The 20,964-nt window shown below is 42.3% G+C and overlaps 1 protein-coding gene across 1 annotated transcript in view; it reads left to right on the top strand.

Moving 5' to 3' along the window:
- USP4 (ubiquitin specific peptidase 4) overlaps positions 1 to 20,964 on the top strand; it is a 31,973-nt gene that overhangs the window by 10,024 nt on the left and 985 nt on the right. The window contains exons 7-20 of the mRNA XM_058031748.1: positions 1,663 to 1,806; positions 2,445 to 2,562; positions 3,715 to 3,888; positions 4,501 to 4,659; positions 5,496 to 5,720; positions 7,225 to 7,308; positions 7,677 to 7,771; positions 16,455 to 16,646; positions 17,183 to 17,271; positions 18,165 to 18,380; positions 18,460 to 18,530; positions 18,882 to 18,997; positions 19,482 to 19,631; positions 20,270 to 20,373. Coding sequence (XP_057887731.1) covers positions 1,663 to 1,806; positions 2,445 to 2,562; positions 3,715 to 3,888; positions 4,501 to 4,659; positions 5,496 to 5,720; positions 7,225 to 7,308; positions 7,677 to 7,771; positions 16,455 to 16,646; positions 17,183 to 17,271; positions 18,165 to 18,380; positions 18,460 to 18,530; positions 18,882 to 18,997; positions 19,482 to 19,631; positions 20,270 to 20,373 — 1,937 coding nt within the window. The remainder of the gene's footprint in view (positions 1 to 1,662; positions 1,807 to 2,444; positions 2,563 to 3,714; positions 3,889 to 4,500; positions 4,660 to 5,495; positions 5,721 to 7,224; positions 7,309 to 7,676; positions 7,772 to 16,454; positions 16,647 to 17,182; positions 17,272 to 18,164; positions 18,381 to 18,459; positions 18,531 to 18,881; positions 18,998 to 19,481; positions 19,632 to 20,269; positions 20,374 to 20,964) is intronic.

Genomic DNA, 20,964 nt, shown 5'->3' with positions numbered 1-20,964 from the left:
ACTCAAGATCCTGGATGACTTTGTAGCTAGCACCTTGTGGAAAGACTCTTGACTTGTGTCTTACCTTTGCTTTCTGATCTGTTTTTTTATCTTCCTTTGTAATTCTTAGCTTTTTCTTTGTTTGTGTAGGATGCTGTTGAGGTACTTGGAACTCTTTAGTTGCCATGTGACTTGATAAAACACTGTCTCTATGCTTCTCTTGGAAACCTTGCAATCCCTTAGGAGGTTGTCCTCATTTTCCTTTTTCACCAGTAGATTTTCTTCTTAAGATTTTCTGAGTTTCACTCTCTGGGAGATCAAATGTGTGAAGCAGAGATGCTTAGTTCTCAAGTCTATCATTTTCTAGATTGCTCCCCTTTGCTTCTAGGTAATTCACTACTTCAGACTTTTAAAATGTGTTCTTAATGGATTTACATGCTGTTGTTACCTAAACTGTTTTATTCTTGACCCTTGAAACCCACACATATGAACATGAGTCTGATAATTGTTGTGTAGTCTAGACCTTCTGCTTTCCCATTGATTTTACTTTGGTGTCCAGGTAATCTTGAAGTTCCACCTCCAGCATGGAACAACAGAATGTTGTGTATTGTCCCAGACATGGTTCTCTCAGTTATTCTGCTAGATCTCATTCTTTCCAGGATACTTTCCTGTATACTTTTTTGTTGTGCTGGCTGGTGAGTTTTTTTAGCATGCTTCAGGCTTTGACTGTGTTTGGGGTGTTCCAGTTTCATCTGTAACTTGTTTACTTCTGTATTTATTTTACTGCTATTATATTTCCAAACTGTTGAGGCTATCCAGCTGTTCTGCCTTGTCATGGCCTTTATGGCTTGTTCATTGTTCTATAGTTTTTTTCCCACTGAGGTTTTCCAGAACAATTTTTTTAGTGCCATCTGAGCTATGAATATGCATTTTTAGTTTGTATCATTTGAAAACAAGGGCCACAATAAAAAAGAATAAATTCACAAGCTGAAGTTTGAGAGCCCTATCCTCTACTGGCTCCCTGCTCTGTTTTGGGGCTAGTAGCAACTGTTGTGTGGCTGTTGGTGTCCTGCACCTTTTTACTTTTGGTTTTGTGTGTTTATTTGGGCAGAGATGGAGAGATTAGACCAGTCAACTCTTACTATAGAGAAACTAATTAGTGTCAAAATTAGTACTGTCTTGTGGTTTTGCCTTTTTTTTATGGAACTGTCGATGACAGGACACTGTTAAATTTTAGTGCCTTGTTGGTTATCTTCTTCCTGATGAATGTTGTGTTTGAATAGATGGTCTGAGTTTCAGGTAGGGAAGGACTGACCTGGTCACTTTCTAATGCAGGTAGAGTGTTCTGTGGTCTTCTGATTTGGGAGGTTTTGCTTGCTTATTTCAAGATGGTTTACTCATAAAATTAAAGCTTGCTTCCCTCTCACACTGAATTGCTACTTATTTCTGTCTGGGACCCAGATTTGCCTTTAAGCAATAATTGTTGCTCCTACTTCTGGTACATTTTTCCTGATATTTCTGTTCCAGACAATTGTTTGGAAATGTGATCAAACAGATTAAAGCAGTAAATTCTGTGTGGGGTAACTAACTATAGCTCAGCAAGTCCTTGGAGTTTTGTGGGAGGTGGGGCTGGGGATAAAGAAAGTAGTAGCACTGTTTCTGCTTCTTTTTCCTTTCTCCCAGATCAAGCACTGCAACTAGCAGAAACTTTACTACCTCTTCAAAATCATCAGCAAGTTCTTATTCCTCAGTGTCTGCCACTTCTGTCATTACTAACGGTGATAGCAGTAACTCCTATGGACTCAACAGCTCCCACCTGGGCAGGGGGTAAGAGCAGGAATGTTCTTTTTGTTTTGTCACCCTTCATGTGAGTGATCCCATGCATCCTTGCCTGTATAGAAAAGGAGTGTGATGGTGCCCTAGAGGACTTCTACTACTCTTGTGTACCTGTTTATCAAACTTGGCTTTTTGAAACCACTGCCTTCTGCTGTTCCTTGCTGACTTGCAAAAGTAGTGCATGTTCCAGAGCTTACTAACTGCCAGAGCATTGCCTGTTTTTTGTGGTGACTCAGAGCATGAGGGAAGGGATTATGTTCTTTTGTCTGTCTGCCATTGTGGTAGAAGCCTTCCAGGTACAGATCATAATTCTCTTATTATTCCTTAAAGTGCATTACCTAGACTCTTGCTGTGTTAGGGTAGTGTGCTGTTTACTTACAGACAGAGGAAATGAATGTGTTATGGGCCATAAATAAATAATAGACTTTGTAAGGATTAATGTTTCCAAAGTTAGCATGTACATTTTTTTCCTGATATGCAGCATTAGCCCCTATGAGGTAGCGCAAACAGGTAGCCTGATTAAAAAAATTCAGTAAACAGTTTTCTGACTTGTATTTGATGTGACTTCTAAATAGTAGTGAGACTCAACAAACTCATTGTGGAGTTCACTGTATTGTCTTTTCTTGCAGAGGTTCTGGGTTTGGCTGTAACTCTTACAACTGCAGGGACAGTGCTTCCCTCTCACAGCCTGGACTCTGTGGACTCAGTAACCTTGGAAACACCTGCTTCATGAATTCTGCATTACAGGTAAGAATTAGAAAGAGCCCTCATTAGAATTAAATAAAAGATCAGTCTCATAATATTGTGGATTAAAATCTGTGAAAAGAAAAGAATATTTAATGTGATTCCATGGGGAGACTACACCTCAAAAATAAACAGACCAAAAAATCATGTTTAGTTTGGTTTATATTTAGCTCATTAGTACTGTAAAACAGATTACAGTGTTGGGGACTGAATCTGAAATATGTGGCATTTGAAATGGCCAGGGGAAGTTGTATTGAGCAGGTGCCTGACTGTAACACAAGGTCCCAGTGCTGTGCCCTGCCAAAAATGTCTGACATGGAGGATGTTTTGGCTTGTGTGGGCTGCACAAATACATGAGCAGCTCACTGTGTGCAGTTCTGGGCCTGTGTAAAGATTCTTGAAAAATGAAGAGCATGAAAAGCCACAGGAAGGGTTCAGGTTCATTGTACAAGTTGTTAAGGTTGAAACAGTGATGCAAAGCTAATAATTATTTCTTTTCTTTTGAACTTAATTTCTTAGGATTATTTTGTTCATTTTAAAGAATGCAAAAACTTGCTGGGGTAGTTTTTTGCTAAGAAGTTAAAACAAAATATGAGACAAATTGTATGAATTTTGATTTAAGGAATGGGCAAACTTCTAGTGTGATACCAATGCTGTGAAATTACTTCAGTCACTCTGTGATGGCTTTGAAATCTGGAACAGGTCTTAAAATAACTAATGCATTATGCACATGGTATTCAGGACACCACAATAAACTTGGGCTGCCCTGCTTTTTGTTCAACATGATTTTATTTTCAGTCATGGTATCCTTAAGCTACTCTGTTTTCTTGGACTTAGCTAAGAGACAAAGTTTTTTATTATCCAAGTGACTTAAATCAAATGTACTTCAATCTTAGTTTGTTATGCAAACTAGTCATGTTAAGGACCAATTACTTTCTTTTTTGTATTTACCATTATGCTTTAATTTTGTAGATATCAGTCTTTCAAATGCAAATTTCTGCCTTAATTTTTTCTTTGTTTCACTAAACAAACTCTCAGTCTTACTAGTTTTGTTAACTTGGTACATGTTCTGATGTGAAAGTTGGTTTTGTTGTTTCGTTGTCACACAAATCTCTTGTCCTGTGCAGTAAATTAATTTTCTTAATCTTTTCTCAGTGCCTGAGCAATACTCCTCCTCTGACTGACTACTTCCTGGAAGATAAATATGAAGCTGAAATAAATCAGAACAACCCCCTGGGGATGAGGGGAGAAATTGCAGAAGCCTATGCAGATCTCATTAAACAGATGTGGTCTGGGAGGCAGTCTCACGTGGCCCCACGGATGTTCAAAGTAAGTGTGTCCTGTTCCTGTGGCACAGCTCTGGACAGCAGAAACAGTGAAAGCTAGCATGCCTGCCACGTATTTTGATGTTATGAAGGCAGTAAGGACAGAATTGCTCCAGTGTTTCATGGTTTGTGAATGCTTTTTGGGGTACTGGGAGGAACTTGTCAGTGAGCAGTGTCCTTCCTCAGGGTTTGCTACTGCTCTTTAATGTTACTTAGTAAATGACCTCCAGCCTGGGGGCTGTTTACAGATGAATCAGAATGGTCTTTGCTGCAAGACTTTAGCAAGGTCGTCTGAATTGCCAGCTGTGAACTTTGGTCAGTGAGAAAAGGTGTGCAAGTTACAAATCTAAACATTTAAATTATGAAGTGAACATCAAAACACATCCCCTTGTCTATAACTTTGTTTATTGGTGTAATGTTCTCATTGCTTCAGTGTGAAGAGCTGCTTTCTGCTGAAATACTGAAAGTAGCTGGGGAAATGGTTCTGGCACCTTTCCCTGCATTAGCATCCAGTTCACCATGGCCTGCTGCCAGCAGAAGGTGGTGCTGAGCTGAGCTCTGCCAAAAGCACAGCCTGAGTGTTCTGTGTGCCCTCACTGTTGCCTTGGTGTTTCAGACACAGGTTGGGCGATTTGCTCCTCAGTTCTCAGGATACCAGCAGCAGGACTCCCAGGAGCTCTTGGCTTTTCTGCTGGATGGCTTGCATGAGGATTTGAACAGAGTGAAGAAGAAGCCCTACTTGGAGCTGAAGGATGCCAATGGCAGACCTGATTCGGTACAGTGCCCTTTGCTTAAGGATTCCCAGGGCATTTAGTTGGGTTCTGGGACACTCCTGGCCTTCCTTCTGCTCACAAGCCACACAAACATCCTTCCCACAGAGCAGTGTCCTTGGCACAGGACAGACTTGTCATGCCTTGTTGCTCTCTACCTAAATAGAGAAAAGGAATTATCTTATGAGGTTTACCTGGTAGAGGCTCAATAAGTTTCTTGTTTTCAGTTTTTTTCCTGAGACTAAAAGTCTCATGCTAAGAGCAGCCTCTGATTGCCCTGAATAGACAAATGCCAGATGCTCTTTGGTAAGGAGTTTATAAGTTGTCTTGTGAAGGTGTTCAGGGAATTGTAATTTGTCTCCTTTTAGCCTGTCTTTATGAAGCATGGCCATCATTTTCCAAGACAAAAAAGCTCTGTTTTTTTTCTTGAAAGCTGTAACTGCAGTTGCCTTTCCAAAGCAACAGGCAGTGCTCCATTCCTTCTGGAGAGTGGAGCAAACCTGCTTGTCCTGAAGAGCAGCATGTGACCCTGTCACTGTCCCCTCAGCTCTGTTCATGCTTCTGGCATTGTGTGCACCAAGGAATACCTGATCAAACTCAGCCAGAACAGATAGATTAAATTTTACTTGTTGCTAGGCATTAATTTCACTGAGAAGAAATTCACTGAGAAGAAATCCCAGTGTGTGGTGCTTGATGTACACATATTGGTAGTGCTCCTTCCCTCTGAAATTGACCTATCAGTATCAATTTCCCAAGTTTTCTTTGATCCTGGTGCTCAATCCACTGTAGAAATCTTTGCAAGAAATAACTTCTAATACATTTTTTTAAATTGTTTTTATAGGAGGTGGCAAAAGAGGCATGGGAGAATCATAGGCTGAGGAATGATTCCATCATTGTGGATATTTTTCATGGTCTTTTCAAGTCTACCCTTGTTTGTCCCAAATGCTCTAAAGTTTCTGTGACCTTTGATCCCTTCTGTTACTTAACTCTGCCCCTGCCCTTGCGGAGGGACCGGCTCATGGAGGTGACCCTGGTGTATGCAGACCCACAGCGCAGACCTGTCCAGGTGAGGCATGCTGAAGACACACATTTCTTTGAAGTCATCTGAGTTCTGTGAGATTTTAAAATTGAGACTCTGAAAGTAATCTGAAGGATATTGATGTCCACCTTTGAGTGAGGTAGTATGGGTTTGGTGATAAAAAATTTGGGATGTGAAATCAAGAGACTTTATAAAATCTTGGCTCATGAAACTAAGGGTCATGGTCAGCTGGAAGTGGTTTTCTGTGGTGTGATGTGCTGCTCCCTGAAAGCAGCAATGTGCTTACAAAATGTAAAGATGTAACTTATTTTGTGCCCTGGGGTGCACAGCCTGCCAAAAGGGGGGACTGTCCTCTGCTCTGCACTGGGGCAGCCTCACCTCAAATGCTGGGGGTAGTTTAGATCATCACAATACAAAAAAGACACAAATCATTAGAGACTGTCCAAAGAGAGCCATGAGGATGGTGAAGGGGCTGGAGGGGAAGCCTTGTGATATCACAGGTTTGTTCAGCCTGGGAAGAGGGAGGAGACTGAGGGGAGAAACCTTGTGGTCTTCAGCATCCTCACAGAGGGAAGTGCAAAGGCAGGCTCCCTGTTCACTTTTGAGACCAGTGACAGGACCCTGGGGAAGGGCCTGAAGCTGAGGCAGGGAGGGTCTAGGTTGGATGCCAGGAAAAGGTTTTTCACCCAGAGGGTGGTTGAGCCCTAGAACATTCCCCATGGGACTGATCACAGCCACTGTCAGAATTCAAGGAATGTTTGGACAATGCTCTCAGGCACAGGGTGGGATTGTTGGGGTGTCCTGTGCAGGGTCAGGAGTTGGGCTTTGATGGTCCTTGTGGGTCCCTTCCAACTCAGCATATTCTATGGTTCTGTGATTGTAAATGGGTAAGGCTGCTGAATTTCAAACAGAATTGAAAAAGAACTCCTCTTGGGGAAATAAAAAAAGAAAAATGACATTTGCTTATCAGCCTCCTCAATAGACTTGTTTTAAATTTGCCCCCACTGTATTTTCAAATGGATACACACATCCCTAAAGTAGCCTTGTGCTTGCCACGTGTCACAGAAGCACAGGCTGGGGCACCCAAGGAGAGGGAGTGGATGTCCTTGATGCAGTTCTGGAAGAGCTGATTGGCAGCATTTCCATGTCTGTCAAGATTTTTGCCTTGACCTTCAGCAGCATTGAAGAGAATGGCTCTAAGATGTTTTTTATCACAGAAAAAACCAGCAATTTTATGTTCTAAGCAAGCTGCTGTGTCTGGTGATTATGTTTTTTCTTGGGTTTTGCTACTGCTGAGCCTGATCACAGCAGAAGGCTGTTCATGGCTTTCATTCCCTCCAAATCCCTGCTTTGTGTAAGGCAAAGCTGGGATCCAGAAGACCTTCAGGTGTGTGGCTGTGACCTTAACTTCAGCAGAACTCCTGTAAATTAAAGATTTAAGAGTTTTAAGAATTTATTTCCATTTTCTTGCTCTCTGCCTTGTATGGGTTTCTTTTGCCTGGTGTTAATATAACATTATTTTTGTTTCTAGTACCGGGTTGTGGTGCCAATGATGGGGGCCATCTCAGATCTGTGTGAAGCACTTTCCAAACTCTCTGGTGTTCCTGCAGAAAATGTAAGGATAAATGGAGACAGTAATGTTGATAAATGTTTATTGTTCTTGAAGCATTTTGGTGGCCTAGCTTTTATATGGGTGATAAGCTGAACTAAATGGGTTAGTGACAAAACTGTAACAAATTAAAATGCTGTTCTTTGCTTGAAGATTAAAAAGATGCATGAAATAGTCTATATTTATTCTGATAATTCCATTGCAGTAGAGAGGTTTAAGAGAAGGGACAGAAAAGCTAAATGCAGCTGATGTTGGTATGCTGACAATTGTGATAGAGAATTGGAATAAACTGTAGCTTGAATTTAAAGGTAGTTTGCCAAAATTTATGTAAGTTTTTACTATAATCACTTTGCAAATCTCACTTGCTGTCCTAGATGGTGGTGACAGACGTGTATAATCACAGATTCCACAAAATCTTCCAAATGGATGAAGGTTTAAATCATATCATGCCAAAAGACGACATCTTTGTGTGAGTAAACTGGGAAAATGCCACATGTGAAGAATACTGCAAAACATTTCCTTTGATTTTAGGGTCTAAAACCCAGTTCCTGTCCCCTCACAACACCTAGCCCTTCTTGTAGACCTTTTGCACTGCTCCTACCAGCAGGTCAACATCTGCAGTGTTCAGCTGGTATTCTTCTAACACAGGGGGACATGGCCCTTGGATCACAGTAAACTTTCAGTCTGGTCTGTGTTATGCAGTTTAGAACTTCCTACAAGCCTCTTTAGGACATAATTACATCTGGATTACAGTTTTGCTCTTACTGACATTTTTACTTTTGCTCAAGGTTGTTGTTCTTATGTTTTCCAAATCAGCCAAAAGCTTTGCACAATTAGTAGGATAGTACAAAGTCTAAGTTGTTGCACTCTGCCTTTCCAAAATCCATCATTGTTGTTAGAACACCCTGACTGGGCATTTTTATGGGCTCTTGACTGTTACTAAACACTGTATCCAAACTGTTGTTGTGAGGGCAAAGCTGAGGATTTGGTCCTGCTTGATGTTCTACATGTGTGTGGTGAGTGAGATATTTTCAGTCACCTCTGAAATCTGGTGAGGAGAGCAGAAGGTGATCCTCTATTGCAGCTGAAATAGGAGAACATTCCAGTGCAAGGATATTGCTGCCATGGAATTGTTGGGTCTGTGTGGAGACTTGCACTGACATCCTGTGGTGCTTTATGAACCTTTCATGGGGTGGGATACTGTGACATCCTGGTGCTCTTCTGTCATGCTGTCTGTTGTGACTTTATTGCTGAGATGTAAGGAAGGAGTTGTGTAAAAGTTGTTGTCTTCATCTGGGTGACCAGTTGGGATCTCTGGGAAGGAAGTTTGGCTTCTATGAAATCTGTTTGTAGAGTGTTAGTTTGTAAGTCTGTCTGTCTCTGCAGCAACTAAAACATTTTAAAAACAAGAAGCATGATATTACAGTGGTAATTGCAAAAAAACCTCTGCTTTCATACAGGCATAACATGTTGTAAATCCCTCCCCAGAAAGTAACTGTGTGTCTGAATCAGGTCTGGTGTGGGGCAAGCATTGGCTGAACTGCTCCAAGTGTATTTTCCCTTGCAATTGCCTCTTCCTTTTATGTGCAGGGTAACTGTAAATGAGGTGCTGCTGTGAGTCACAGTGAGTGAACTGACCTGGGTTAAAAATAACCTGAGGAAGAGGAGAGGTAGCAGGAGGAAGTTTTGCAAATCCTGTTTTTCCATGTGCACCCTCCAAGATCTTTTCAGCACTAAGAGGCAAGAGCAAGAAGCCAGGCACCAGGGCAAGAATTAGGAAAAAGCTGGTCATAGGAAGTCCTTTTAATGGGTAATGCTGCCAGGAAAAAGATATGTAAAGTAATATTCTAACTACAGCTAAAAACCAGCATTCTTTTATTGAAAGAACTCTTGTTTAAAAAAATGAGCAGAGAAACACTTGTTCATAAAGAGGAAAGTATTTAAAAGGCAATTGCATAATTACTTCTAGTGTGGGCAATCTACCTGCCTTGCCTGGTTATAAAAGGTCTGCTGTTAGGTGTTCTAAGATCATTCAGTGAATGGTTAGAGTAGTGTGAAGGTTCTTGACTTCCACTTTCTTTCCATGTATAACTTTTTTGTCCTGCCAGCTTCAAAACCTGTTTTCCATTAGGGGATGTACTTTTAGTTGTGGATGTACCTCTCTGCCTTCTGCTTCTTGCAGAAAAGATGGTTTTACAGTTAAAGAGGAGCTTGTCACGTGTTGTGTTTGTGCCAGAAGTTTCAGGCAATGCCTTGGCAGAGCAGGTTTCTGCCTCCTGCAGGTACTGTGTAGTGTGTGGCTGGGGAATGTGGTGTGTGGTGCTTTGTTCAGATTGCTGCTGCCAATAGCTTCAGGAGTTTCTGATGTCTCAGCAACTTAACTTCTTAGATGACTGGCAAATATCTCACTGTTTATTAAAAAGAGGAATAAAAATACTTCAAAAAAATAGGTCTTTCAAAACCTTCCACCTTTAAAGAACAAACTTGTTTCCACTTGAAATGTTGAGAAACATTTTATTTCCCCAGAGTCAATGAAGAAGAGTTTCTCACTAAAAAGAATTTTTTTCTTCTTAAATTGAGGCAAATTCTTGCCTCAAGGAAAAGACTTGCTGCTTGTGACTTGGAGGATGCTCTGTATGCCTGCACAGTCCATGAAATGCTCAGCTTGGAAAAGATCTCCTGTACTGGTGATGGAGCTGTGGGATGTGTAATGGTTACACAGAATGATGCATCTCTCTGCTGTTCCTGGAAGAAAACTGGCTTTGTATCACTTAATGAAGGGGAACAGATGCCTTTTATTAGAAAGTACAGCAGTGTAGGGTTTTACAATCACAGTATTTTCACCCAGAAATCACAGTTGAAATAAATAACTTAAAAAAGACTCAATAAAACAATGCTAACTCATCAAACATTTGTTTGCATGCATTTATACTGGATATTACCACAAAAGAAACTCTTAAGAACACATTCTAGAGTGTTGGGCTGAAAAGATAGCAATTGCTTTTTAAGAAAGGAAGAATTCTTCTGGAAGCTTCTTGCCTACCATGTTTTGAAAACTTAAATTTTTCCTGAGATTTCTATGAATCACTTAATGGCCTTGTATGGTAAGACTAAAACATACCAGCTTTGAGTCTAGGAAGATAGAAGTTACAGAACAGATGGGTTTTCAATAGCATTACTTATTTATAAATCAAATAGGGAAGCTGCATCATTTCAGGGTGTTGGGCTTAGTGCAGTAAAGCCAAGTGAGAGCTATGTCAGCTATCAGGTGTGAAAAACAAACTGGAAAGGGATTATCTGGTAGTCCTGGCACCTTGTGCAGGGTGTGTTCTTATACACTAAATCTTAATGTAGGTGTGCTTCAAGTTGACATATAATGGAACCTGGGATATGACTGAGTACTATCTATTAATTTTTTTATTGAAGTAAAAGATGTTTTCTAGAATCAAAGTATCTCTTGTATTTAAATGATACTTCATGATACTTGCTGTCTCATGTGCTTGAACTCTTTCCTCACTCATGTTTTATTGATCCTGTCCCTTTTATATACTCATCATGTGCTCTTATTTCCCAGTAAGGTTCAGTAGCAAGACTTCCCTGTGGGAAAACTGTAATGTGTATGTCTTGCTCCTTGTTTCAAGTAGTTGCAGTTAAATGCTAAGTTTCTTTAACTGGTTAGAAAACAAAGGGAAAAACTATCCAAAACAGAGTTGAAGCAGTACAGCATATTCAGAAACAGATATTTCTCATGTGTATTTCCCCAAAACTTGTGTGCATTTCCCAAACTTACATTTTGAAATTACACATGGCTCAGTGGGTTCTATTGATTTTTGAGGTCTTTTTCTGGAGGATTTTGTTGCCTGGTCTTTGAATTGGGGTAGGCTCACAGGCCTTTTCTTTTGTTCTTCCTGATTCCTTGCACACTGAGTGAATTCTGAGAGAAGTTGTGATAAACTGAAGGCCACACCCTTTCATTTAAATGACTTTTTTAAAGATGTAACAGTTTCCTTACCTGAGAAGCACTCCTCCCTTCCACTGGCAGAAGCAAACCAAGATTGTTTTAGTAATCATCTGTGCTTATTTGCTGGACTCGAGGGATCCAAAGAATAAGTGGGTAATGATAGGGCAGTACAGAGCCCTGGGGCTGAGTTCATGAGCAGCTGCCATCCAGTTGTTCCTGTGTTCCTTGTTCTCATTATTCCCCTCTAAACATGACCTTGCTCAGATCTCCCACCTGTGATTGCCTTTGTGGCTGTCTCCTGCAACAGAAATCAGTTGTGTTGGTGGTTCTGAAGCTGCAGGATCTGCTTGTAGCTTAAACTGGCAGTTCTTGCCTTCTGTACATTTCTTAGCATCATATTAAGTTGTTTCAGGATTGAAAAATTTAATTATGAATGTCAGTCTCTTGCAGTGTTTCTGCAGGCTTGCTTTGCTGAGTAGCCAGGCCTGCCTGTGACAACAATACCCCTGTGGTTTGCCAGACCTCTTACTGTATTGTGCACTGGCCAGCTGGCAACACACATCTCAATTCAGAATTCAAAAACTCCTAATACTGCAGGAGATTTGTGCTCCAGCAGAGCTGTGACTTAAAAAATTAAAGTCAGTACTTTTGTACTGGTGTTCTTGCTTTTGACACCAGTGTCTGTTAAGTTTCAGCTTTTCATTTGGGCCTCTGTTGGTTTGTTAGTGAGCAGATCATGGATTTCCCTGAAATGCTTGGGTTGGAAATGTCAGGGAGCAGGAGCTCTCACAACACATTGCAGCAGGAATAGAGCAGCTGGGATGGGCCTTGGCTTTTCTGAGCATTTGCTTGCCAGAGGACAGGGCCTGCAGAATAGGTATTGTAGTCCAGACTGTTGGTGAAATTTGGGAAATGTGCTGTATGTGGGATGTATGGATATTGAGGTGCCACCTTTTATGGGATATTTTAGTGGCAGGAAGAACTGTGGGGTTTTTTTTTGGTTGTCACCCTAGGGTTATGAGGGAAGGCACATTCAGTTTTTGCAAGGCATCTTGGACATCTTGAGATGTGCATTGTGAATTTTAATGTGCCACTAAAGTGGTTGGGAATACTGAATCTGGGGGACTGAGGAAAGGGGGACTCCATTTGGAACTTAAGCTGAATGGATTGCAGTTTGGAAAATGAAGATGTGCTGTGCCCTGGATTTCTAAGATATGTTTTTCCTCTGAGGTGCTCAGTTTCTGGTTCATCAGTTCTTCTGGTTTATAATTTTACCTGTTGAGCTCTCTGATAGTAAAACCTCAAAAAGAAGAAATGCAAATACACACTGGTTGATATTTAGGTGACTTCAAGTAACTTTGAAATGCATTCCAAAATTTGCCTGGCACCTTTTACACAAGAGGACAAAACCATGTTTTCTTCTCCACTGAGAGGGAAGGAGGATTCGGACATTTTGGAAGTTCTCCAAGCCTGTTCTTTCACAAGGCTTTGCACACATCTCTTTCTCATCTTGACAGGTTTGGAACTGTCAGGTAGACCTGGAGCAAGTTGTGTTAATATTTATCAGAGAAGAGCTGAGATGCAGAAGTAGAGAGGGTTGCTAGAAGCCTTGAAACAAGATCACTGATCCACCATGCAGGGGCAGTGCAGCCAGAGAATGATGGGAGTATCCCACTTCTCCCAGCTGGAAATGGTTCTCTCCAAGCATGTTGTTCTGTGGAAGGACAGGGAGGTTTGTGGCAAATAATCAGAAATCTCTCTGTAAAGGTGGTCTGCAAATCAATTTGATGCCAGTAGTTCAGTGTTTGTGCTGAATGCTCTCATTGCCCAGGCTAAGCAGAGCACAGCATTCAGCACACAACCCAAACACTTGCTGTTTCTTTTCCCCAGGTCCTGGGAAGCCCAGCCCCCCTAGGACCTCCGGCTCCCGCTCCAATGTAACCCCTCACATGGACCTGCTGGTGCTGTCCCACCACCAGGGATCCTGCTGGAGCTTGGAGCCGGCCTACAAGGGCTCAGGTAAGTCCCACATGGAAACAAACTCCACAGCCCATTGCAGGGGCATTGCTTTTAGTGTTTCTTCTTAGTTCTGAGGAACTAAGAAGAAAAATGATCTGATGGATCGACTAGATACCCCTGTTCTCTTAGCCTGGCTCATGGGGCATATTACAGAACATGTATTGTTTATGTTGATAAAAGTTTCACAAATTGATTTGCAGGTCACCTTTAACCTATAAAAGTGTGCATATTTGAATAGGATCTATTCAGTTTGCCATACATGCCATGTTTTCTGCCTTCTCTTACAACATGCTGTGTATTACATTCAGATAAGTTCATGGTCTTGAACAAACATCACTGGCTGCAGAGATGTCAGGTTTGTTAGTGTGACTGAGCCTACAGCAATTACTGAGCTGAGTAAGTGAGGTCAGCAGACCAGCAAGTCCAGTTTTATACAAGACATTTGAGACCTTGTAGCAGACTGATCTGTGAAGTTTGTTCACACTTATTAAAACTGGGGTTTTCTTGTTTGCAATGAGGGTTTGCGTCCTTTCCTAAATGAACTTGTATTTTTTTAAGCCAAGTATAAATCTCCTGTGTGAATTCCTCATCATTTTTAATCTTGTTCCTCTGAAAGACTGGGAAAATCTTTTGACCAGATTCTGTGGTGCAAACTGTCCATTGTCTTAAGAACATTGCATTTTCAGTCTCTGATCTCTTAGTTGACTTGTTTGTATGAGTTCTGGTATTATGAAAGGAAGTAAACAGATCAGGTGTATCTCCACTTCTAGAAGAGATCAGAATATTTGCCACAGTTTCTCCCAGTTTTTTTCCAATCCTGTGTTTATTCTTACTATCTACTTTTGACCCTGTTGTGGTTTCTCAGCAGCATCTCTGGGTTGTTGTACAGTAGTAACTCCTTCAGACAGATCTGTTTGGCAGCTTCTGCAAAGCATTTCTTCCTGCCTTTCTTCATTCTTTTTCAAAATAGACTTCTTGGTTGTTGCTGTAGACTGACTCGTGGTCCACATAGTGTTTTGCAGCTGGAGTTAGTATCACAGATGCCAGCACCTGTGAGGGAATGTTTCAGTGACATACAACCTATATATTAGCCTGGTGTTCAGCTCATTGTCCTTTCCTGTAGTTCTGGTCCTTCATAGCTTTCCATTCTTCTGTGCACTTGCTTTACCTTCATTGTGCAATGGAACAAAGTTACCTCATTGCTCAGTGCCTCCTTTCTGAACTGAAACCACACACCTGAACCTCCATAATGCTGATAAAGACTGGTCAAGTCCTACCCTATTACTTAGTAGTTTTCAGACACTTCTGAGTTGTCATGAATTATAAAGGCAATTAGCCAGTATCTAGCAATGTGGTAGCAGCTGAGCTAATGTTTCTGACTTCTAAAACCATGTTGTGTCTTCTGGAGTAGCATCACCTTCATGTTCTATTATTTCAATTAGGTTGTAACATACAGAATTATGGGGTATTGCCCAGCAATTCCCAGTATCAGCTCTACGGCTGTTACACTGTACTTAAAATACTTTGGCTTTGGGTTTTTTCAAGGGATAGCTGTGTCTCAGGAGATCATAAAAATGACAGATCTTGATTCTGATGTGTCTGCTTTAGTGCTAGTATATAAAAGGTGTTCTGAGGTGGAATGGGTAGAGGGACACTTGCATAATCTGTTGTGTTGTGGTGAGAAGTGTGTGAGATGCTCTCTGCAGAGTGTTGTGGGGTGCTGCATGCTGGCTCTTTGTGATGGACGATCTCTACCTGTGGAAATAACCTTTTATTTCTGTCCCATCTATTCCTTCTCATGGGCAGGGCTTCATTCAGGTGCTTGAGGGTGGAGTGTAAATGGGGCTTCATGAATTGCTGCTTGCAGAGCAGTGTAGGTGGTGTGGGAGGAGTCACAGGAGTGGCACGCGCTGAGCTGTGTTACAGGAGTCCAGGCTAAGGGTCTCATAGGACCTGGTGTTAATCACAGCTTATATTCTGGGACTGATTATGGCCTTTTGTGGTTTAAACAGTACTAAGTGAAATAATTCCCCTTTTTGTAGTGCTGTTTCTCAGGAAGCTTTAGGAGGTGTGGGCTGTATGCAGTGCTGGTGTCCAGCTGAGTAGCATTGACAGCCCAGAAAACCTCAACAGCTGCTGGCATTGGACTCTTATGCTGACTCTGAGCTCTTGTGTTCTTGGTGGGCTGGGACTCCCTGGCAGGATGTTTTCCTTCTGTGCTCTACTGAACTCAGTCCAAGTCCCAAGCTGGGATCGTTTTTTGTTGTAAGTAGGATGAAGCAGAATTACAGCTCTGAAATTTGTTCTCCTCCCTGCTCTGAACACAGGAATAAAAAAATGTTTCCCAGCTCTTGAGAGAAGGGGAGTGCTTGTCTAATGGAAGAGAATTGTTAGGAGTTTGAGGCATTCAGATATGTGACTGTGGTCTAGGTCATTATGTGTAGTGACATCTTTTCATGAAATCTTTCTTTCTCTTTCAGTTTTAAGGTAAATCTGGGACAGATGACTCACTAAATTAAAGAGCACTGTGACTTGGCATTCCTGAAAATGAATCTTTTGTAATGAATAGGCCTGAAGCAAACAGTGTGATAGTGTTGGAGCGTGTGGTTACTTTTGCCTCTCCTCTGACAGCTGCGAATACCTCATTTGCTGTTTCACCCAGGGCACAAACTGCGTCACAGTCTCCTCACTGTTCTCCCAGGCTGTTTGTTGTCTTCCAGAATTTTTCTTGTTTGTTTACTGTCCTTGGATTTTTCTGTGAAGCAGATGTTTCCAGACTCTTGGTTTTATGAAACATTAGCTGCTCAGTGATGTGAGCTCAGGCCATAAAACTGATTGAGAGGCTGGCAGAATGCAAGACCCAAGGTATCAACAAGATTTCTTTCTCCAGGGGGAACAAACACTGTCAGAGGAATTTCAAAGTTCATTTAGTGTTTTTCACTGGTGGAGTTGTCAGGGGTTTGAATTAGGAATAAAGACAGAGGGAAGGTGGCAGCTGAGTCATTTGCAGGTGCCACTGTGAGCCATGGGGTGTGTTCAGAAAACTGCTCTGTAGCATGAGGACAGCACAGCCCTCTTGTACAGTGGGAGAGACTTGAACTGAGTTCACATTGGTCCTGCTGTGCTTCTTGGCAGTGGGAATAACCCCTGGAAATACCTATCTTTCAAACAGGTATGAAGTGTGCAAGCCAAGTGAGGATGGCTCAGAGTACGTCACTCTCTCCATTTACTTTCGGGAGAAGACAGTGAGGCAATCCAGCAACACTTCAGGGACTGTGCTCTTTGGGCAGCCACTGTTAATATCTGTGCCCAAACACAAGCTCACTGTGGATCACCTGTACAATGTGGTTTTGGAGCAGATCAGGTAAGTCATGGCTGTACCTTTGAATCCTGTGCCAAGCTCTAGATGTCTCTTATTCAATTACACTGTAATAGGATTACTGAATCCTTGTTACAGGGAGAATTTTCCTTAATTTGTGTGGGTTGTATAAACCAGGATTTGCATTGCATTAGTGTCTGGAGGCCCCAGGGACATTTCAAGGTCCTGTTTTTTTCGGCTTTGTAACAGATATTGCTGGCTCAGCCTTGCAAAAGGAATCAGGAGCAGAACTGAGGGCATGTTTTCAGGGCTCACAGATGGGGCCACCATAACTTCTGCCTTTTCAATATACAGCCAGTGAAACATGGAACAAGCAGTGAGAGCAAAGATTCAGGGAATTGTTGTTTGACTCATTCTGAGGGCTCTTGGTGCTGTCATGTAAATGTAAATGGTGCTGTACAGGTTGGGTTCTGGTTTGCTGGAGGGAACTGGGCAGCAGGAGCCGATTAAAGAGGGGTGTGCTGCTGTTCTGGTGCACAGCTCCAGTATGGCTGTGTAAGAAATGTATCCCTTCTCTTCAGCCGCTGTGTGAAACTCCCTCTGGCAGAAGAATACTCCCCGCCCTGCCCAGACAGAGGAACCTGCAATGGCTCCAATGGTGTGGTTGAAGGTAAAGCCCTTTCAAAATCTGCTGGAAGCTTTTCAGCACTTCAGCTTTCTAACAGCCTTTGGTTTGTGCTGTATGTATTTGGCTTAAGCTCTAACAGGTTGTTTCTTCACCATGATTAAACCACACAGTTGTGCTGGGCATCTGCTTGGTACAGGGAGAATCTTGTAGGCCATTTCCTTCCTAGGGAGATCAGATGTGCAGCAGCTGCAGAACAAGGTGTGGATGTGCATTCATCCTGACCAGTGCTAGAGAAATCCTTACTTAATTGAGGTGTCCAGGTGCCTCCCTCCAGAGGCAACCCTTCCTGACATGCCCTTTGGTGATGAAAACTGACCTGTTAGGTCACAAAGATTGTGGAGAAGTTTGTCTGTTGGAGGACAAATCAACAGTTTCATTCCTAGGCCACATGCTCTCTAGGAAGCTTTTAATGCTGATGGCATATGAGTGTTTCCCTTCCCTATTTGAAATGATTCCCTAGTGTAGCCCTGAGGGTAACAGCTGCAATTAAGTTAAATGGGGGAAAAACCTGCCCATTTCCCCCAAAGAGTGGAAATAACTTTCCTGGTGACTTATATATTCCTTTCTGTGAAGACACCCAGCTGCAGCCTTGCTGATTCTCTCTTGGGGATGCTTCTCAGGGTGTGCTGCCCAGGAGTCATTGCTAACCTGCAAACTGAGCACTCTCCTAAACTAGCATCTGCTAAAGGAGAAAACACAACTTCAGATGGAGTGGTTAGCAAGCAGAGGTTTCTTTTTCTGTGTGCCTTTTCATTGCTTCCCACACAAGTGGTATGTGTTGTACAGGCTGATGCACACAGCTGTCCATGGGAGGTGTCAGGCTAAACTTCCACTGGAGCCCTGTTACATTGTCCTTGTTTGAAATGTTTGTCCAGGCGACATTGAAGAGATGGAGCATCAGGATGGTGGAGAGGAAGGCAAGGAAAAGCTGACAGAAGTTGACCCCTGCCACTCTGAGGGTTGTATGCAAGTGGAGTCAGCAAGAGACCTGCAGCCTTGCAAGAAACAGCATTTCACTTTAAGCCTTGTGAATTCCTCTGGGACCTCAGAGATAAACTCCATTGTTGAAGGAAAAATCTTAAAACTGAATGGTAATTATTTTCTTGCTAGTTTTTTTTCCCCCTTTCTTCTTTTTACACCTGTACAATAACGATTTCCTTTTTTTGGTAGCTTTTTCTGCAGTTGCTATTGACTGGGATTCTGAGACACGGAGGCTGCTGTATGATGAGCAGGAGGCACAGGTTGTAGTATGCTCTTTTCATAAGACATCTATGTAAATTTGCATGGTTTTTAAAAGGTGATAGTAAACAGTGTTCTGGTGGGTCATCTTTTTAAAAGAATGAACTGTTTTTTTATAACAGAATAGGACAGTTTTTACTGTCTTGTAAAAGCTCTGAACCCAAGTGAGGACATATATTTTCTCTTAAGGACTATTTAGCATAAGAAAGGAGTGGCTGGAAGCTGGAGATGATTGCCTGGGTGGGGAAGGAGGTGCAGAAATAGGCATTGTGGGGAAAGTGAGCATGTAATTTCTTGATGTCAGGGATTACAGAGTACGTGGAATTGACTAAAGCACCTGTCTCTTTCACTAGGCATTTGAAAAACATGGAAGCATGCTACAAGTACAGAAGAAGAAGGCTGTTGTAGCCCTCAGAGACTGCATAGAGCTCTTCACTACTATGGAAACACTTGGTGAACATGACCCGTGGTAAGAACCACTGTCTGCCTGCCATAGTTACCATCAAATGTAACTGTTTGAGTTCTTATGATTTTTCATGGGATTCTTATCATTTCCCAGGTCTGTCCTTTTGTCCTTATCTTTGAGAAGTCTGTCAGATCTGTATTAAGTCATTGACTCAATAGGCTGTGGGCATGGGTTAATAAAAGTATTTGTTTCCTGCCTATATTTAAGAAAAAAGTATCAGTGGGAATGCAGCTTCCAATAACCAGGCTGTTTTTCAAAGTTGGTTTTTGTACAATGTGCAGTCAACATACTTGCTGTAGGACTATAAAATGAAAGCAAGTGGAGTTTGGAATTCTCTAAGGCAGAATGTTCACCTGCAGATTCCACAGGCAGTGTGCCTTCTGTCAGGCATGGACTGTGCTTGTGCTAGTGAGGATCTTTAATGGAAGGCCAGAAGCTTTTCCTTTCATGCAGTCATTAATTTCCTTGCTTGTTGCTCCTTCCTTAGGTACTGCCCTAACTGTAAGAAACATCAGCAGGCCACGAAGAAGTTTGACTTGTGGTCTTTGCCCAGGATTTTGGTGGTACATTTAAAACGCTTCTCGTACAGCAGATACTGGAGGGATAAACTTGACACGGTTGTGGAATTCCCCATCAGGTAGGATTCTTCTCTCAAGCCAGCAAGATCTTGGTCAAGAAAGATGTACTTCTGATGTTTCTGTTGGGTGGGCTTGTTGTAAAGGCTGTAACTGGAGCAGGTGTTTTCTGGGTTTGAATGGCTGGACAGCAGGCAGGAGTTGAGAGGGTTAGTGTCTTTGGGGGGTGGTTTTTGTTAATGCTATTCATCTCAAAGAGCATTAATTACTAGCAGGTACTGTTCTGAAATTCACTTAACCCATGTCATTCAACCAAGAGAACTTCTGTAACAATTTTAGCAATTTTTTTGGCAGTGCTGCACTTGCAGTATTGAGTACTGCACAATTACAAGATGAAAGCCTGCCTTGTCCCTCTGCTTCTGCATCCTGCTGTGGGATGAAGCAAATCCCTTACTATTCCTGTCTCACTCTTCATGCCTACACAGGGACACTCCCAAGCTGTGTTTTATTCAACACCTCCCTCTAAACTGGCAGTGCTTGGTGTGTTTGTCAGGACCTGCCTTGTGTGGGAGGGGTAACAAGCCTGCTCTTCACACTAGCAACACCTGGCCCCTGAGCAGCAGAGCAGCACTGGTGCCATGCTTCATTTCCTAAAAAGTGATGGTTACTGGTGTACTGATAGTTCTGTGTTTCCTTCCAGGGGTTTGAACATGTCTGAGTTTGTCTGTGACCCAAGAGCAGGCTCATATGTGTATGACCTCATTGCAGTATCCAATCACTATGGAGCCATGGGCGTGGGCCACTGTGAGTAACTGCTGCTGTGTCCTTGGGCACAGGGGACATGGGAGGGCTCTGCACTGGGACACCTCAATAGCCCTCCCTAAGGTGTCTGGTGCAAAACTGACCTGTGTTTGTGTGCAGGTGAGTATTGGATTGGGATCCTGTTAGGATTGGAGGCCAGATAGGCAGCAGCACTTTGGCCTGAGGTCTGACTGATGCCTGTGGGACCCTGGTTAGTTGTCATTAGTTTGTGTGATGGTGTTCCCCAATTTATGAGTGGAGTCCAAATTTTTCAGTGCTGAACTTGAAATTGTGACACTGGCTGACAGAATGTCTCCACCTTTGCACTGATAAGAACTGACATTGCAAAGTGTCATTTCATCAAGAGAAAACCCACTTACATACAAGTTTTGTACATGATGAGTCTGTGTTTTCTGTCACTGGTTTTGCTGCAGCACAGATGAAAAGTGTCTGTGAGTTCCCTGTATCAGGTGTCCATGCAGATCCATGCTGTAGGTGACACTTGTAAAACCACCCAGAAGCAATTTACCATTGAGAGGATGATGAACTCCTGTAGCTGAAGGGGCACATGTTGTGAGGCTGGAGATCACAGCC

Source organism: Melospiza georgiana, chromosome 11 (assembly GCF_028018845.1).
Source record: "Melospiza georgiana isolate bMelGeo1 chromosome 11, bMelGeo1.pri, whole genome shotgun sequence".
In the NCBI taxonomy this organism is placed as follows: Eukaryota; Metazoa; Chordata; class Aves; order Passeriformes; family Passerellidae; genus Melospiza; species Melospiza georgiana.
The sequence above is the reverse complement of the archived record's forward strand: the minus strand, read 5'-3'. Positions and strand labels throughout refer to the sequence as shown.